General features: G+C 32.5%; 1 protein-coding gene across 9 annotated transcripts in view; it reads right to left on the reverse strand.

The window, feature by feature from the left end:
• Positions 1-847: 847 nt before the first annotated feature.
• The window catches only part of LOC142232789 (uncharacterized), a 288,220-nt gene continuing 271,489 nt past the window's right edge, over positions 848-17,578 (reverse strand). For all 9 annotated transcript variants that reach the window (XM_075303464.1, XM_075303462.1, XM_075303463.1 and 6 more), the window contains 4 exons: positions 6,077-6,263; positions 5,615-6,007; positions 5,255-5,506; positions 848-1,581 (listed from right to left, as the gene is read on the reverse strand). In XM_075303464.1, the coding sequence (XP_075159579.1) occupies positions 1,317-1,581; positions 5,255-5,506; positions 5,615-6,007; positions 6,077-6,099 (933 nt within the window). In that variant the 5' untranslated portion in view covers positions 6,100-6,263 and the 3' untranslated portion in view covers positions 848-1,316. The remainder of the gene's footprint in view (positions 1,582-5,254; positions 5,507-5,614; positions 6,008-6,076; positions 6,264-17,578) is intronic.

The raw sequence follows: 17,578 nt of genomic DNA on the forward strand, positions 1-17,578 counted from the left end.
CCCAAGATGCGTTTTAGAAGAAATGTTTGTGCACTTGTCCAAAAGGACTGCATCGGAAGTGGAAAAAAATTATTGGGGGATCCCACGATGCGCTTTAGAAGAAATGTTTGTAGACTTGTCCAAAAGGACTGCATCGGAAGTTGAAAAAATTCGATGGGGGATTCTGGAATGGGCTTTAAAAGAAATGTTTGTGGAACAACTTCCAATTTTTTTTGCTGGGTCCCTAATAGAATCTTATTTGTCGAAATATTTCTTTAGTTATAAAGATAGGAAGATTTTTTCAAAGTTTGTTTCGCCGGAGTCGGAGTCGAGCAAATTTTCTACGACTCCGGCTCCGACTCCAGCAAAATCTTCAGACTCCGATTCAAAGACTCCGGCTTCGAATCCAAAGCCCTGGTTTGAAGGAAAAAAATAGGAGTTCAAAATTGCAAAAATGTCTTTAGTGCCATACGGAGTTCAAGATGGGTGTTTTATTGGTAAAATTTACAAATTTTAAAATTTTAATTTTACAAATATTAATCGAGCTTTTATGGACAAATTTAGATTAAATTTTTAAATTTGTAAATTTTACCAATAATGTTTATTAGTTATGTTTACACACTTACGCGTTTTTAATAAGTTCGTTAATATGAAATATTTTAATAGAAAACTCTGAAAACGTGACTTTTATAAATACGGAGTTTTTTATCACTCTTTTCCAGTTTCGAATTTCTAAAGGCAATTTAATAATCGAATGGTAATAATCACTAATAACATATTTAATTTCAGGCAATATTGGTTGATATGATCATCTATCGATAAGGAGACATTTGTTTGTTTTTGTTTTTTTTTTTTTTGTATGACTATTTCATAATATTTTGAGGGAATTAGTGAGTATTGGATATGTTTTTGTTTTTAATTATTTTCAATTCTATTTTTTTAGTTTATTGTTTGCATTAGCATAGATACATTTATTTATGGCATTCTCACAAAACAATTAAATCAATTAATCGTTTCAAAAAAAAAAAAAAAACACAACATTAATCATTTCATAATTAGAATTAGTTAATAACTATTAAACATTAATTTTACATATGTATAGAATATTAAATATTATATTAGATGTATATTATATTTATATGTATAAAAAAAACTTATTCTTGCTTTCTTTATTGTTGGTTGGAATTGGATATGAAAAAATAAAACATACGAACTAGCAAGTGACTTGCAGCAGGTACGTTAGAATACGATTCGTTTATTAGTTGCCTATATTCGTTGAGTAATTCGAGTAATTGGTATTTGAACAATGATAACCACTATTATATGGGTATTGTTATTTAATAACGATTACTTTCCCTATCCGAATATTTTCCACTCATTTTTCCAACCGAATAACGGTCCGAATAGGCATCATATTTGTCAGCTTTGTAGTTGATCTCCTGGGGTGTATAGCCGATGTTCTTTTGCCAATGTCGCGTCCAATAGAGATCTTCATTACGCACCTGGGAAGGTGTTTTGGCATCTCTACACACATACACACAGTATACCATGCAACCGATTAATGTTAAGAAACCAAATATTAAGAAAATGATTCCAAGAATCCTAAAATATAAACAAACATAAAAAATTCTTAAAAAAATATAACTCAACAATTTTGTTAGTTAAAAATTAAAAGAGAATTATAATCAAATATCAGCAATATTTATTAATTCAGCTAAGTTATTAAAACTTAGCTGAATTAATAATAAAAATCAATTACAATAAAAATCAATTAAAAAAATTAGCTATGTCATATCAACAACACGTACACTGATGTGGCAGCCGTTGGCCAATGGATGGGGTCCATCGGGTCAATCCGGTACACAGAACCCTCCGCCGTGGGATTGTATGTTATATCAATTAATTTCTTCAATTAGATCAATCAATTTGTAATTTATGTTTTGATTGATTGAAGAAATTTCAATTACAAATTAATTGGATCAATTAATTTCGTGAGTGATGACGAAAATTATTTTTCCTGTGCACGAAAATAATAACATAAATCACTAAAGACACTTAAAAGGACTAATTGTCTTTAGTGACTTATATTATTATTTTCCCAATTATATCCAATTGAAATTTAATAAAAAAAGTTTGAACTAATATTCTAATGTGTTAGGTTAGGTGGCAGCCCGATGTATCAGGCTCACTTAGACTATTCAGTCCATTGTGATACCACATTGGTGAACTTCTCGCTTAGCACTGAGTGCTGCCCGATTCCAAGTTAAGCTCATAGCCGAGTCCGAACTGTGTTCCACATTGCAGTGAAACCACTTAGAGAAGCTTTGAAACCCTCAGAAATGTCACCAGCATTACTGAGGTGGGATAATCCACCGCTGAAAAACTTTTTGGTGTTCGGTCGAAGCAGGAATCGAACCCACGACCTTGTGTATGCAAGCCGGGTATGCTAACCATTGCGCCACGGTGACTCCCTTCTAATGTGTTAGTTGAATATGTTTTCAAATTCAATGTAAACATAAAAACCAAATTTTTTTTTGGGTTCTATTACGAAATTAATTGATCCTATAAATTTTAAATTGAAATTTGTTCAATCACGTAAATGATAATACGTTTGTTTTGTTGTAGTACTGGATGCCCAGGTCGTGATGGACTAAAAGAAATCAGAGTACTCGTTTATCCAGGTTCTGTCTAAAAATGTGCAACACTGGCACCAGCCCTTCAAAAACAACCACAGAAAACAAGTGAAATCTCACATATTTACTGTATAAGGTTCCCAAATAGTAACAAGTATATACGGCCGTAAGTTCGGCCAGGCCGAAGCTTATGTACCCTCCACCATGGATTGCGTAGAGACTTATACTGAAGACTGTCATCCACAATCGAATTACTTGGGTTGCGGTAACACTTGCCGATGGCAAGGTATCTTAAAACTTCTTAACACCGCGTTCTTAATTGTAAGTTAGTCCATACGGGGTATATATTAAACAAAAAAAGGGCCGATTAAATACGTAAATAATTTAGTTTGACAAAATTTTCTACAGAAATAAAATTTTGACAAAATTTTCTATAGAAATAAAATTTCGACAAAATATTTTATAGAAATAAAATTTTCGTTTTGTTTGTTATTGTTGGCTTCTCTTCAATCGTTATTGTTGTTTTTGATCTCAGCTTAAAGCCATGCATTGACTAAAATACAAGTGTAGCTTAACCAACAGAGGAAAAGTATGCTTGTCAAATTTATTTGGGCAAAGCCCTATAGACTGCAAGATGGTCGGATGCACAGCCGCTTCGGTACCACCACATTCCTCATCAGCATCCTCCACTTGCAGCAAAACCATCAACCAATAGCCGACTATCAAAACCTTTTTCGGGAGGTTCAAGTGTAGTTCACTTTGGGTTGAGTGAATTACCCGAATTTATTCTGATAATTGGTTGATGGTTTTGCTGCAAGTGGAGGATGCTGATGAGGAATGTGGTGGTTCCGAAGCGGCTGTGCATCCGACCATCTTGCAGTCTATAGGGCTTTGCCCAAATAAATTTGGCAATCATACTTTTCCTCTGTTGGTTAAGCTACACTTGTAGTTTAGAAATAAAATTTTGACAAAAATTTCTTTAGAAATAAAATTTTGACAAAATTTTCTATAGCAATAAAATTTTGAAAAAACTTTTTATAGAAATAAATTTCTAACAAAATTTTCTATAGAAATAAAATTTTAACAACATTTTTTATAGAAATAAAATTTTTACAAAATTTTCTATAGTAATAAAATTTTGACAAAAGTTTCTATAGTAATAAAATTTGGACAAAATTTTCTATAGTAATAAAATTTTGACAAAATTTTCTATAGTAATAAAATTTTGACAACATTTTCTATAGAAATAAAATTTTGTTAGATTATTTTTGGGGATCGGCTATATATAACTATAGACCGATATGGACCAATTTTGGCATGGTTGTTAGCGGCCATATACTAGCGCAATGTACCAAATTTTACCACGTACCAAATTTCAACCGGGTCGGATGAATTTTGCTCCTCCAATAGCTCCGGAGGACCAATTTTTCATATACTAACACCACGTACCAACTTTCAACTGGATCTGGTGAATTTTGCTCCAAGGGGCTCCGGAGGTCAAATCTGGGGATCGGTTTATATGGGGGCTACATATAATTATGGACCGATATGGACCAATTCCTGCATGGTTGTCAGAGACTATAACATTTGAATATGAACTTTGCTCATCCATGAGGCTCCGGAGATCAAATTTGGGGATCGGTTTATATGAGGGCTATATATAATTATGGACCGATGTGAACCAAAGTTTGCATGGTTGTTACAGACCATAGACTTACACCATGTACCAAACTTTAGCAGGATCGGATGAAATTTTGCATCTCTTAGAGGCTCCGGAAGTCAAACCTGGTGATCGGTATATATGGGGGCTATATATAATTATGAATCGATTTCGACCAATTTTTGCATGGTCATTAGAGACCAAATACTAACACCACGTTGCAAATTTCAACCGGATCGGATGAATTTTGCTCCTCTAAGAGGGTCCGGAGGTCAAATCTGGGGATCGGCTTATATGGGGGCTATATATAATTATGGATTGATATGGACCAATTCTTGCATGGTTGGTAGATACCATATACTAACACCACGTACCAAATTTCAACCGGATCGGATGAATTTTGCTCCTCTAAGAGGCTCCGGAGATCAAATCTGGGGATCGGCTTATATGGGGGCTATATATAATTATGGGTCGATGTGGACCAATTTTTACATGGTCATTAGAGAGATCGGATGAAATTTGCTTCTTTTAGAGCAATTGCAAGCCAAATTTGGGGGTCCGTTTACATGGGGGCTATACGTAAAAGTGGACCGATATGGCCCATTTTCAATACCATCCGACCTACATCAATAACAACTACTGGTGCCAAGTTTCAAGTCGATAGCTTGTTTCGTTCGGAAGTTAGCGTGATTTCAACAGACGGACGGACGGACGGACATGCTCAGATCGTCTCAGAATTTCACCACGACCCAGAATATATATACTTTATGGGGTCTTAGAGCAATATTTCGATGTGTTACAAACGGAATGACAAAGTTAATATACCCCCATCCTATGGTGGAGGGTATAACAAATCAAATAAAATTAAATTAATTATATTTTAATTGATCTTGGCGATTGCTAGTATTGGAAATTTCATATAAAAATGTATTGGATCAATTAATTTTGCGATTTTTTTTCTGGGCACTTTTCTCCAACTTACCATACATAGACTGGTTCATGGAATTGCACCACTATAACAAAGCCCAACGTCACCAGGATGAGACCAAGATTTAACAACAACATAAGACAGCAAACACCCTTAACATTTGGACAGAAAGGATTTGGAGCTGACATTGTTTCAATTTTGGCTCCTCTTTTAGTAGTGCTCCTAGCACTTCGACCGGTTTTGGCTGTACTCGCAACGGAATATACGCTTCGTGGGGTTCGAGATGGAGGACGATGACTATAGCGGCTGTAATCGAGAAAAAAAACAAGAATGATATAAATGTCCTTTTTAAAGCACTTATAAACATAATTTTTTATATATACAGCAAATTTTAAGAATTATTTTACCCCTTACCTTATTTCCGAAGGAGCCTTATATGCAGCACTAGTTACATAAATATCACTTCCTGTATCACCACCACCATGGTCATAACTCAAGGCTGATGGGGCCCGTGGTGGTAATCGAGACGGTGGTGGACCACTTAACGATCGTGGTCCACCACTATCAACAGCCGATTGTGAATAATGATGACCATTTGAATGACCATTAATGCGTGATTTACGTGACGAATGATAATGACCCTGAGGTGAGGTACGCTCGTGTGCTATCGTATATTCGGACATTGTACGTTCCGAAGGGGCTCGATGTGATTCTTCGCCATCGGTTGAGTAACCACGATTCGAATGAACATAGGGTGGGTCGGGTGTTGAACGGCCATGCGTGGCAACATAGTGACCACCTTTGATTCTGTAAAGATCGAAATATTTTATTTGTTCTTGCTATTTACTCCATAGAGATTTGTAATTTTTAACTTACTTTTTGACACGCCTCTCGTGCATTTTTATTTATGGCAGATTTTTAAGGGGAAAAGATAGATTCTCAACACACAGGGAGATAGAGAGAATGATTTCGATGTAGGCTTAGATGAATTATATTCTCTTTTGTCGTATGAATTTCAAACTTTCCTGAGAATTTGACCTATATGATCATGGCATTGACAGATCTGCAAAGACAAAAGAATGAAAAATGACATGATTAATTACATATTGAAATATTATCTTTTGTATATTTTATAGAAAAACAAAACAAAAGGAAAACCCCTTGGAAAATCCCTTCATAATATATTGAATTTCAGGTGGATTTTATGAAATACACTTTCTCAGGATGACTGATCCAAATATTATGCTAGCACAGTTGGTAGAATTCTGCCAAATATGGTAGATTTTTTACTGTTTGGTAGATTGGTAGAATTCTTGATATTTTGGTAGATTTTGGGAAACATTCCTCTCGCTACTAAGAGATGCCTCAATTCCCTATAGCAACAAAATTTGGGAAAAAAATTTCTATAGAAAAATATTTTGAAAAAAATTTCAATAGAAATAAAATTTTGAAAAATTTTCTACAGAAATAAAATTTACGAAAAATTTTCTATAAAAAAAATTGGAAACGTTTTCTATAGAAATATTTTTTTTTTTAATTTTTCTGGTTTTATAGGTAACATTTTTACAAAATTTTCAATAGCAATACAGATTTTACAAAATTTTCTACAGATATAAAATTTTGACGAAAAAATAAAATTTTTATACAATTTTCTATAGAAAAAAAAAATTGATAAATTTTCTATAGAAATAAAATGTTGGCAAAATTTCTTTAGAAATAAAATGTTGACAAAATTTTCTCTAACAAGTATATACACCACTAAGTTCGGCAGGGCCGAATCTTAAATACCCACCACCATGAACCAAATATTAGGGTTTCTTTTACAATTTCAGGAGGGCTAGAGGACTTGAGGACACTTCCCGAAGATAAATTTAAAGATTTCACCTATGAGTACTATATCAGATTCTGGATTTATAAGAACCATTTTTGTTTGAGTTTTAGAGGAATCATTAACATCTCTTGTAAGTGTGCAAGAATATTATAAAATAACGTCTTGATTTGAAATCTTAAATCTGTAGATTTTCACCCGAGAAGTAAAATCGGGAAATCTTACATTGAGTTTCAAGCAATTTTCATGATCAGTGCTCCTTCTACACCCTCAAGAAGTGAAGTCGGTCTATATGGAGGCATTGCCAAATGGACCGAAAAAAACTTAATCCGATACACGTTTTTGTGAGCCTAAAATACCAGAATATTTACAATTTCAGGCAAATCAGATAAAAACTATAGTTTCTAGAAACCCAAGGAGTTAAATCGGGAAATCGTTCTTATGGGAGCTATACTAAAACATGGACCGATACTCACCGTTTTCGGCACACCTCTTTATGACCCGAAAATACCTCTAGATTTCCAATTTCAGGCAAATAGGATAAAAACTTCGCATTCTAGAAGCCCAAGAAGTAAAATCGGGAAATCGGTCTATATGGGGGCTATACCAAACTATGGACCGATACTCACCATTTTCGGCAGACCTCTTTACGGTCCTAAAATACCTCTAGATTTCCAATTTCAGGTAAATTGAATAAAAACTGCGGTTTCTATAAGCCCCAGAAGTAAAATCGGGAGATCGGTCTATATGGGGCTATACCAAAATATGGACCGATACTCACAATTTTTGGCACACGTATTTGTGGTCCTCCAATACCTCTAGATTTCCAATTTCAGGTAAATTGAATAAAAACTGCGGTTTCTATAAGCCCAAGAAGTAAAATCGGGAGGTCGGTTTATATGGGGACCATACCAAAGCATGGACGGATACTCACAATTTTTGGCACATGTATTTGTGGTCCTCCAATACCTCTAGATTTCCAATTTCAGGTAAATTGAATAAAAACTGCGGTTTCTCTAAGCCCAAGAAGTAAAATGGGGAGATCGGTCTATATGGGGGCTATACCAACATATGGACCGATACTCACAATTTTTGGCACACGTATTTGTGGTCATCCAATACCTCTAGATTTCCAATTTCAGGTAAATTGAATAAAAACTGCGGTTTCTATAAGCCCAAGAAGTAAAATCGGGAGATCGGTCTATATGGGGCTATATCAAAATATGGACCGATACTCACAATTTTTGGCACATGTATTTGTGGTCCTCCAATACCTCTAGATTTCCAATTTCAGGTAAATTGAATAAAAACTGCGGTTTCTATAAGCCCAAGAAGTAAAATCGGGAGGTCGGTTTATATGGGGACCATACCAAAACATGGACGGATACTCACAATTTTTGGCACATGTATTTGTGGTCCTCCAATACCTCTAGATTTCCAATTTCAGGTAAATTGAATAAAAACTGCGGTTTCTATAAGCCCAAGAAGTAAAATCGAGAGATCGGTCTATATGGGGGCTATACCAAAATATGGATCGATACTCACAATTTTTGTCACACGTATTTGTGGTCCTACAATACCTCTAGATTTCCAATTTCAGGTAAATTGAATAAAAACTGCGGTTTCTATAAGCCCAAGAAGTAAAATCGGGAGATCGGTCTATATGGGAGCTATACCAAAATATGGACCGATACTCACAATTTTTGGCACACGTATTTGTGGTCCTCCAATACCTCTAGATTTCCAATTTCAGGTAAATTGAATAAAAACTGCGGTTTCTATAAGCCCAAGAAGTAAAATCGGGAGATCGGTCTATATGGGGGCTACACCAAAACATAGACCGACACTCACCATTTTTGGCACACCTCTTTATGGTCATAAAATACCTCTAGATTTCAAATTGGATAAAAACTACGATTTCTATAAGCCCAAGACCCCAAATCGGGAGGTCGGTTTATATGGGGACTATATTAAAACCTGGTCCGATATAGCCCATCTTCGAACTTGACCTGCCTGCAGACAAAAGACGAGTTTGTGCAAAATTTCAGCACGATTGCTTCATTATTGAAGACTGTAGCGTGATTACAACAGACAGACAGACGGACAGTCGGACATCGTTATATCGTCTTAGAATTTCTCCCTGATCAAGAATATATATACTTTATATAGTCGGAAATCGATATTTCGATGTGTTACAAACGGAATGACATTCTATGGTGGTGGGTATAAAAATGTGATTTATTTTTTGTTTAATTTTTTTTCTTTATAATGAATTAAGGTTTTATTTCTTTTTAGTGTATGGGATTTTAGAGATTTATTTTCCCAATATATATATTCAAATATCAAATAAATCAATGGAATCCGCATTTAAGTTTCCTCAAATATAGCAGAGTACTTGGGACATGAAACTTAATGTATTCCTATCCTCATTTTGCCTATGTTCGTTGTTCGTTCATTCTCCAAGGTCACATAAATACACATGCCTGAAGGAAAAGTTCGTTTACACTTGTCTTAAGGTCATAACAACTATGAAATAGGTGAAAAGCGACAATAAAGCTGTCGAAATTCAAAGAAACAGAACGCAAGGCCAACAAAAAACTAGGATTTATTTCCATTCATAGTTGGTAAGAATGGACAGCCGAAATTTGTTATGCCATCACAATTGAGCAAGGGGAATTTTTTTGGCGAGTATCAAGAGATTAACACCAGATGTGAAATTTTAGGAATAGTTGGAATTTATGGCACTTTATTGGATTGCTATATTTTTTTGTTTGTCTTCAACAAAATGATTCACGAAGAACACACGAGAAGTGGTTTAAAGGTAATGATGAGCAAAGCATTTATCAAGGCTCTTCGATGAGCCTGATCTATTTAGGATATATATTTTACACAATAGTAAGGACAAATTTCCTTAAGATAAAGTTCTCTACTTACAGAAAATAAATCTTCGATTTTAAGTTTTGTTTTTTTTTTTTCAATCAACAAAACATTTATCTTTTCGTGAATAGCTTTGTCAATATATCTCACAATGAAAAGTTTTAATTTCGATACATAATACCTCAAAACTACACTGAAAAAAATATTGATCTAATATGCAAGATTAAAGTGTGGCTGATATATTGATATTGCAACCTACACCCAAAAAAAAGTGAAGTGGCACTAAAGCCAGTTCAATTCTATTGTAGTTCATGGAATTATTATGTTCTGAGAAAGTTTTATTGATTTTAATAATTTTTTTGTGTACATTAGTTAAATGCACTAAAAACACAAATGAAGCATAAATATTTACTAAATTCGGGTCGCCCACAAAATAATTCCAAATTTCTTAAAATTTGTACATTTTACCAATAATGCGTCCATCTGGAACTTCGTATGATACTTCAAGACATTTTGACAATTTTGAACTGCTACTTTTTCCTTCGGAACTACAATATATTCTTTAACAAATGAAATAAAAATAAATATGATTTTTTTTCGAAATCGGCGTGACATTTGCGTTTGTAATACAGTTTAGTAAAATTTCCCAAAATTAATCAAAATTTTCCGTCTTGGTTGGCTCACTGTTTTTTTTAGGGTACTTCAGGTTGCCATCACATCTAAGCCGTTCTTCTGACAGATATATTCCAGCGGCAGTTCATTTTATTGCTTAAAAGTTTACGGAAGCATTTTCATTTATTGCATACAGAAATTACGTTATTCGTGATGGAATTCAAGCGTGATAGCGTGAATGCTTTATATTTGGCTGAAAACCCACAAGTGGCTATCGCTTTTCTTTCTTGTACCATTGCTCGTTACCGTGATAACTACTGCAATACTCGTACATATTGAAAAACAAGTAAGTAAAGTCTAAAGTCGGACGGGGCCGACTATATTATACCCTGCACCACTTTGTAGATCTAAATTTTCGATACCATATCACATCTGTCAAATGTGTTGGGTGCTATATATAAAGGTTTGTCCCAAATACATACATTTAAATATCACTCGATTTGGACAGAATTTGATAGACTTTTACAAAATCTATAGACTCAAAATTTAAGTCGGCTAATGGACTAGGGTGGAACACAATGTTAGTAAAAAAATATGGGAAACATTTAAGTCTGAGGCAATTTTAAGGAAACTTCGCAAAAGTTTATTTTTGATTTATCGTTCGATATATATGTATTAGAAGTTTAGGAAAATTAGAGTCATTTTTACAACTTTTCGACTAAGCAGTGGTGATTTTACAAGGAAAATGTTGGTATTTTGACCATTTTTGTCGATATCAGAAAAACATATATGTGGGAGCTATATCTAAATCTGAACCGATTTCAACCAAATTTGGCACGCATAGCTACAATACTAATTCTACTCCCTGTGGAAAATTTCAACTAAAGCGGAGTTAAAAATTGGCCTCTGTGGTGATATGAGTGTAAATCGGGCGAAAGCTATATATGGGAGATGTATCCAAATCTGAACCGATTTCAATAAAATTTTGCACAGTGCAAAATTGCAACCAAATTCGGCCAAAAATCTGGCTGCTGGGTCCATATTAGTGCATATCGGGCGAAAGATATATATGGGAGCTATATCTAAATCTGAACCGATTTCTTCCAAAATCAATAGGGTTCTATTCTGACCCAAATTAGGAATATGTGCCAAATTTGAAGGCGATTGGACTTAAATTGCGACCTAGACTTTGATCACAAAAATGTGTTCACAGACAGATAGACATGGTTATATCGACTCAGGGACCCACCCTAAGCATTATTGCCAGAGACACCATGTGTCTATCTCGTCTCCTTCTGGGTGTTACAAACATATGCATATCCGGAACTCAATACGTTGGAATTGTTTGTGTGGTGCATTTTGGCGACTAAGGTTCGCACTAAAATATACCAAAGTGTCCATCATCTCAAGACGGCGCTTCGTCAGGAATGGGCGAAAATACAGCAGAGCCTGATTATTTTTCCGATATTCTATTTGTGATCAATAAAATAAAAAACAAGTATATACAGCACTAAATTCGGCCGGGCCGAATCTTAAATACCCAACACCATGAACCAAATATTAGGGTTTCCTTTGAAATTTCAGGAGGGCTTGAGGACTTGTGGACACTTCCCGAAGATAAATTTAAAGATTTCACCTATGAGGACTATATCAGATTCTGGATTTATAAGAACCATTTTTGTTTGAGTTTTAGAGGAATCATTAACATCTCTTGTAAGTGTGCAAGAAAATTATAAAATAACGTCTTGATTTGAAATCTTAAATCTGTAGAAGTAAAATCTGGAAATTTTACATTGAGTTTCAAGCAATTTTCATGATCAGTGCGTCTTCTACACCCTCAAGAAGTGAAGTCGGTCTATATGGAGGCATTACCAAATGGACCGATAAAAACTTAATCCGATACACGTTTTTGTGAGCTTAAAATACCAGAATATTTACAATTTCTAGAAACCCAAGGAGTTAAATCGGAAGATCGTTTTTATGGGGGCTATACTAAAATATTGACCGATACTCACCGTTTTCGGCACAACTCTTTATGACCCGAAAATACCTCTAGATTTCCAATTTCAGGCAAATAGGATAAAAGCCCAAGAAGTAAAATCGGGAGATCGGTCTATATGGGGGCTATACCAAAATATGGACCGATACTCAAAATTTTTGGCACACGTATTTGTGGTCCTACAATACCTCTAGATTTCCAATTTCAGGTAAATTGAATAAAAACTGCGGTTTCTATAAGCCCAAGAAGTAAAATCGGGAAATCGGTCTATATGGGGGCTATACCAAAATATGGACCGATACTCACCATTTTCGGCACACCTCTTTATGGTCCTAAAATACCTCTAGATTTCCAATTTCAGACAAATTGGATAAAAACTACGGTTTCTATAAGCCCAAGAAGTAAAATCGGGAGATCGGTCTATATGGGGTCTATACCAAAATATGGACCGATACTCACAATTTCTGGCACACGTATTTGTGGTCCTACAATACCTCTAGATTTCCAATTTCAGGTAAATTGAATAAAAACTGCGGTTTCTATAAGCCCAAGAAGTAACATTGGGAGATCGGTCTATATGGGGGCTATACCAAAACATGGACCGATACTCACTATTTTTGGCTCACCTCTTTATGGTCATAAAATACCTCTAGATTTCAAATTTCAGGCAAATAAAAACTACGATTTCTATAAGCCCAAGACCCCAAATCGGGCGGTCGGTTTATATGGGAACTATAGCAAAACCTGGACCGATATAGCCCATCTTCGAACTTGACCTGCCTGCAGAGTTTGTGCCAAATTTCAGCACGATTGCTTCATTATTGAAGACTGTAGCGTGATTACAACAGACAGACAGACGGACATCGTTATATCGTATTTCAATGTGTTACAAACGGAATGACGAACTTATTATACCCCCGTCACCATTCTATGGTGGTGGGTATAAAAAACAAAGTAAAAATGTAGCGATTTACATTGTTGCACACATATCATCATCAAGATGGGCGCATTATTGGTAAAATTCACAAATTTTAAGAAATTCTAAACTAGTTAGTAAAACTTTATGCTTCATCCGTTAATTTTAGATAGCTCCCTAAAAATGTCTTCATTTTTAAGTAGTCCTTTGGCTCGAAGCTGATATACTTAAGTGGAAGCGAAAATCTTCAGATTAAAGTAAAATTGAGTGTTGGCACGATTTGGTATAAAATACTAAAACACTCAATTCTGTATACTGACAATCGACTGAAAGGATAATACACCCATCACCCATATTAGTATTATTGATCCTAAACATTATTATTCCATGATGTTGTTTAGGGTTCAAAGGATATTTCGTAGTCAATGAAATACAAGCATTTGGCAGAGAGCCAAAAACGAAAGGCCATAACAATTTTCTGGTTTATGAAGTCAGATTCAGATTTTTCTCCTTACGTGAATATGTAGTCGTAAAGCATAAACTTATGTGTGCATATTCCTACTTAAGTACATTGAATATCCTTTGGCTATATGATGATTGCCGCCGATAAGCAATAGGCTGTAAAAGGAGATTGCAGAACGCCAAGCTTTATTGGAAATTTGCTTCTAGATTGCAACTATTGAAGTTAAAGAAGTTTGGTGCCTAAGTAATCATATGATATTTCCTCCAAGGACGACAAACATTATATCTTCTCTATGAAATGATAAACAAATAGTATATATGACTGTAGGTATTTGCATGTATGCGAGTGTGTGTGTGACTGTGTGAGTGCACATAAGCACAAATACAACTATTTGTATGGTCTTAAATAATAATTGCACCTAAGGGATAAATAAAGGGAATGATATAAACATGGCCAGTTGGATTAAATTTTCTCCTAAAACCTGCTATACAAATATTAGGGAAGCTAATGCCCTTAAAATCCACCAATTTATGTGCTTAGGTAGGGAAATGTTGTTGGAATTTATGATATGGCTGATGGGTCGAAAGGAAAATATCAATTAGTAAATTGAAATTGAATATTAAGCATCCATCAGAATAAGTGACTGTAGGTTGAAAGTACGGGGATGCTTTCATGTAATGCCACAAAGTATAGCATTATATGTATTGTCAAACTGTCAAAAATAATATCAAATTTTTGATGAAGAAGTTTAGATTGACTACCTTTGGCACGAATTATGGCTTTCAAACAGCCGACAAAGCCATCACACGACTATCGTGGTACCGCGGTATTTTGGCGAAGCTCAGTCTTGAGATGATCAAAAGACCCCAGGCGCAAAAGTCCAATTTTGTCATCATTTTATTTCTATACAATCTTTTGTCAAAATTGTATTCCTATAGAAAATTGTGCCATCACCTTATTTCTATACAATAATATGTCAAAATTTTATTTTTTATTTATTTCTTCAGAAAATTTGGTCAAAATTTTATTTCTATAAAAAATTTTGTCAAAATTTTATTTCTATAGAAAATTTGGGAAATTTTGTCAAAATTTTATTTCTATAGAAAATTATGTCAAAATTTTATTTCTATAAGAAATTTTGTCAAAATTTTATTTCTATAGGAAATTTTGTCAAAATTTTATTTTTATAGAAAATTTTGTCAAAATTTTATTTCTATAGAAAATTTTGTCAAAATTTTATTTCTATAGGAAATTTTGTCATCACTTTGTTTCTATAGAACATTTTGTCAAAATTTTATTTCTAAAGGAAATTTTGCCAAAATGTTATTTCTATGGAACATTTTGTTAAAATTTTATTTCTATAGGAAATTTTTTCAAAATTTTATTTCTATAGAAAATTTTGTCAAAATTTTATTTCTATAGGAAATTTTGTCAAAATTTTATTTCTATAGAACATTTTGTCAACATTTTATTTCTAAAGGAAATTTTGTCAAAATTTTATTTCTATAGAGCATTTTGTCAAAATTTTGTTTCTAAAAGAAATTTCGTCAAAATTTTACTTTTTTTGTAAAAAATTGTGTAATCATTTTGTTTCTATAGAAAATTTTTTCATCAAAACAAATATATATCACTTTCTATAGAAAATTTTGTCAAAATTTTATTTCTATAGAAAACTTTGTAAAAAATTTATTTCTGTAGAATTTTTGTTCAAAATTTTATTTTTATAGAAAATTTTGTTCAAAATTTTATTTTTATAGAAAATTTTGTTAAAATTTTATTTCTATAGAAAATTTTGTCAAAATTTTATTTTTATAGGAAATTTTGTCAAAATTTTATTTCTATAGAAAATTTTGTCAACATTTTATTTCTATAGAAAATTATGTCACAATTTTGTGTCTATAGAAAATGTTGTCACAATTTTATGTCTATAGAAAATTTTGTCAAAATTATATTTCTACAGAAAATTTTGCAGAAATTTTATTTCTATGGACAATTTAGTAGAAATTTTATTTCTATAGAAAATTTTGTCAAAATTTTATTTCTATGCAAACTTTTGTCAAGATTTTCTCTCGATAATTTTCGCAAAGTTCTATTTCCATAGAAAGTTGTGCCAAAATTTTATTTCTATATATATAGAAAATTTAAGTACTTTTTGTTTCTATAGAAAATTTTGTCATCAAAACAAATATATATGACTTTCTATACAAAATTTTGTCAATATTTTATTTCAATAGAAAACTTTGTAAAAAATTTATTTTTACAGATTTTTTTTTCACAATTTTATTTCTAAAAGAAATTTTGCAAAATTTTATTTCTATCGGAAATTTTGTCAAAATTTTATTTATATAGAAAATTGTGTCAAAATTTTATTTCTATAGAACATTTTTCAAAATTTTATTTCTATAGAACATTTTGTTAAAATTATATTTCTATTGGAAATTTTGTCAAAATTTTATTTCTATAGAACATTTTGTTAAAATTTTATTTCTATAGAAAATTTTGTTAAAATTTTATTTCTATAGGAAATTTTGTCAAAATTTTATTTCTATAGAACATTTTGTCAAAATTTTATTTCTAAAGGAAATTTTGTCAAAATTTTATTTCTAAAGGAAATTTTGTCAAAATTTTATTTCTATAGAAAATTTTGTCAAAATTTTATTTCTAAAGGAAATTTCGTCAAAATTTTATTTCTATAGAAAATTTTGTAATCATTTTGTTTCAATAGAAAATTTGTTCATCAAAACAAATATATATCACTTTCTATAGAAAATTTTATTAAAATTTTATTTCTATAGCAAATTTTGTCAAAATTTTATTTCTATGGGAAATTTTGTCAAAATTTTATTTCTATAGAAAATTTTGTCAAAATTTTATTTCTGTGGGAAATTTTGTCATCAAAATTTTATTTCTGTAGAATTTTTTTTAAAATTTATATCTATAGAAAATTTTGTCAAAATTTTTTTTTTATAGGAAATTTTGTCAACATTTTATTTCTATAGAAAATTATGTCACAATTTTGTGTCTATAGAAAAATTTGTCAAAATTTTATTTCTATAGAAAACTTTGTAAAAAATTTATTTCTACAGAAAATTTTGTCAAAATTTTATTTCTATAGGACATTTTGCAGAAATTTTATTTCTATAGACAATTTAGTAGAAATTTTATTTCTATAGAAAATCTTGTCAAAATTTTATTTCTATGCAAACTTTTGTCAAGATTTTCTCTCGATAATTTTCGCAAAATTCTATTTCCATAGAAAGAAATGTTTTTCAACATTGTATTTTAAACGCGTTCTTTACATAGAATAATATCTACTTGAAATCGACCCTAAGGTTGAAAATTTAAGTAGGAAGATAAGTCGGGAGACTGGTATGTAACAAGAAGATAAGTCGGGAGACTGGTATGTAACATATACGAACTAAAATAAAATACTTTCATCCGTATCAGTATCTATCGATATCAAAAAGCCAACAAATTCATATTCGGCACACCATACTTGCGGTCCTGAATACCTAATTATTTCCAATTTTAGGGAAATCGGATAAAAACTACGGTTTCTAGAAATCAAAGACCACAAATATGGGAGCTATATTAAATCCTGATATAGTCTATCTTCGAATTTGGCCTGTGATTTATACTCTTGATCAGAATATATGATCAGGAATATACTTTATATATTCGGA

The sequence above is a fragment of the Haematobia irritans genome, chromosome 4, assembly GCF_050003625.1.
Source record: "Haematobia irritans isolate KBUSLIRL chromosome 4, ASM5000362v1, whole genome shotgun sequence".
Lineage (NCBI taxonomy): Eukaryota > Metazoa > Arthropoda > Insecta > Diptera > Muscidae > Haematobia > Haematobia irritans.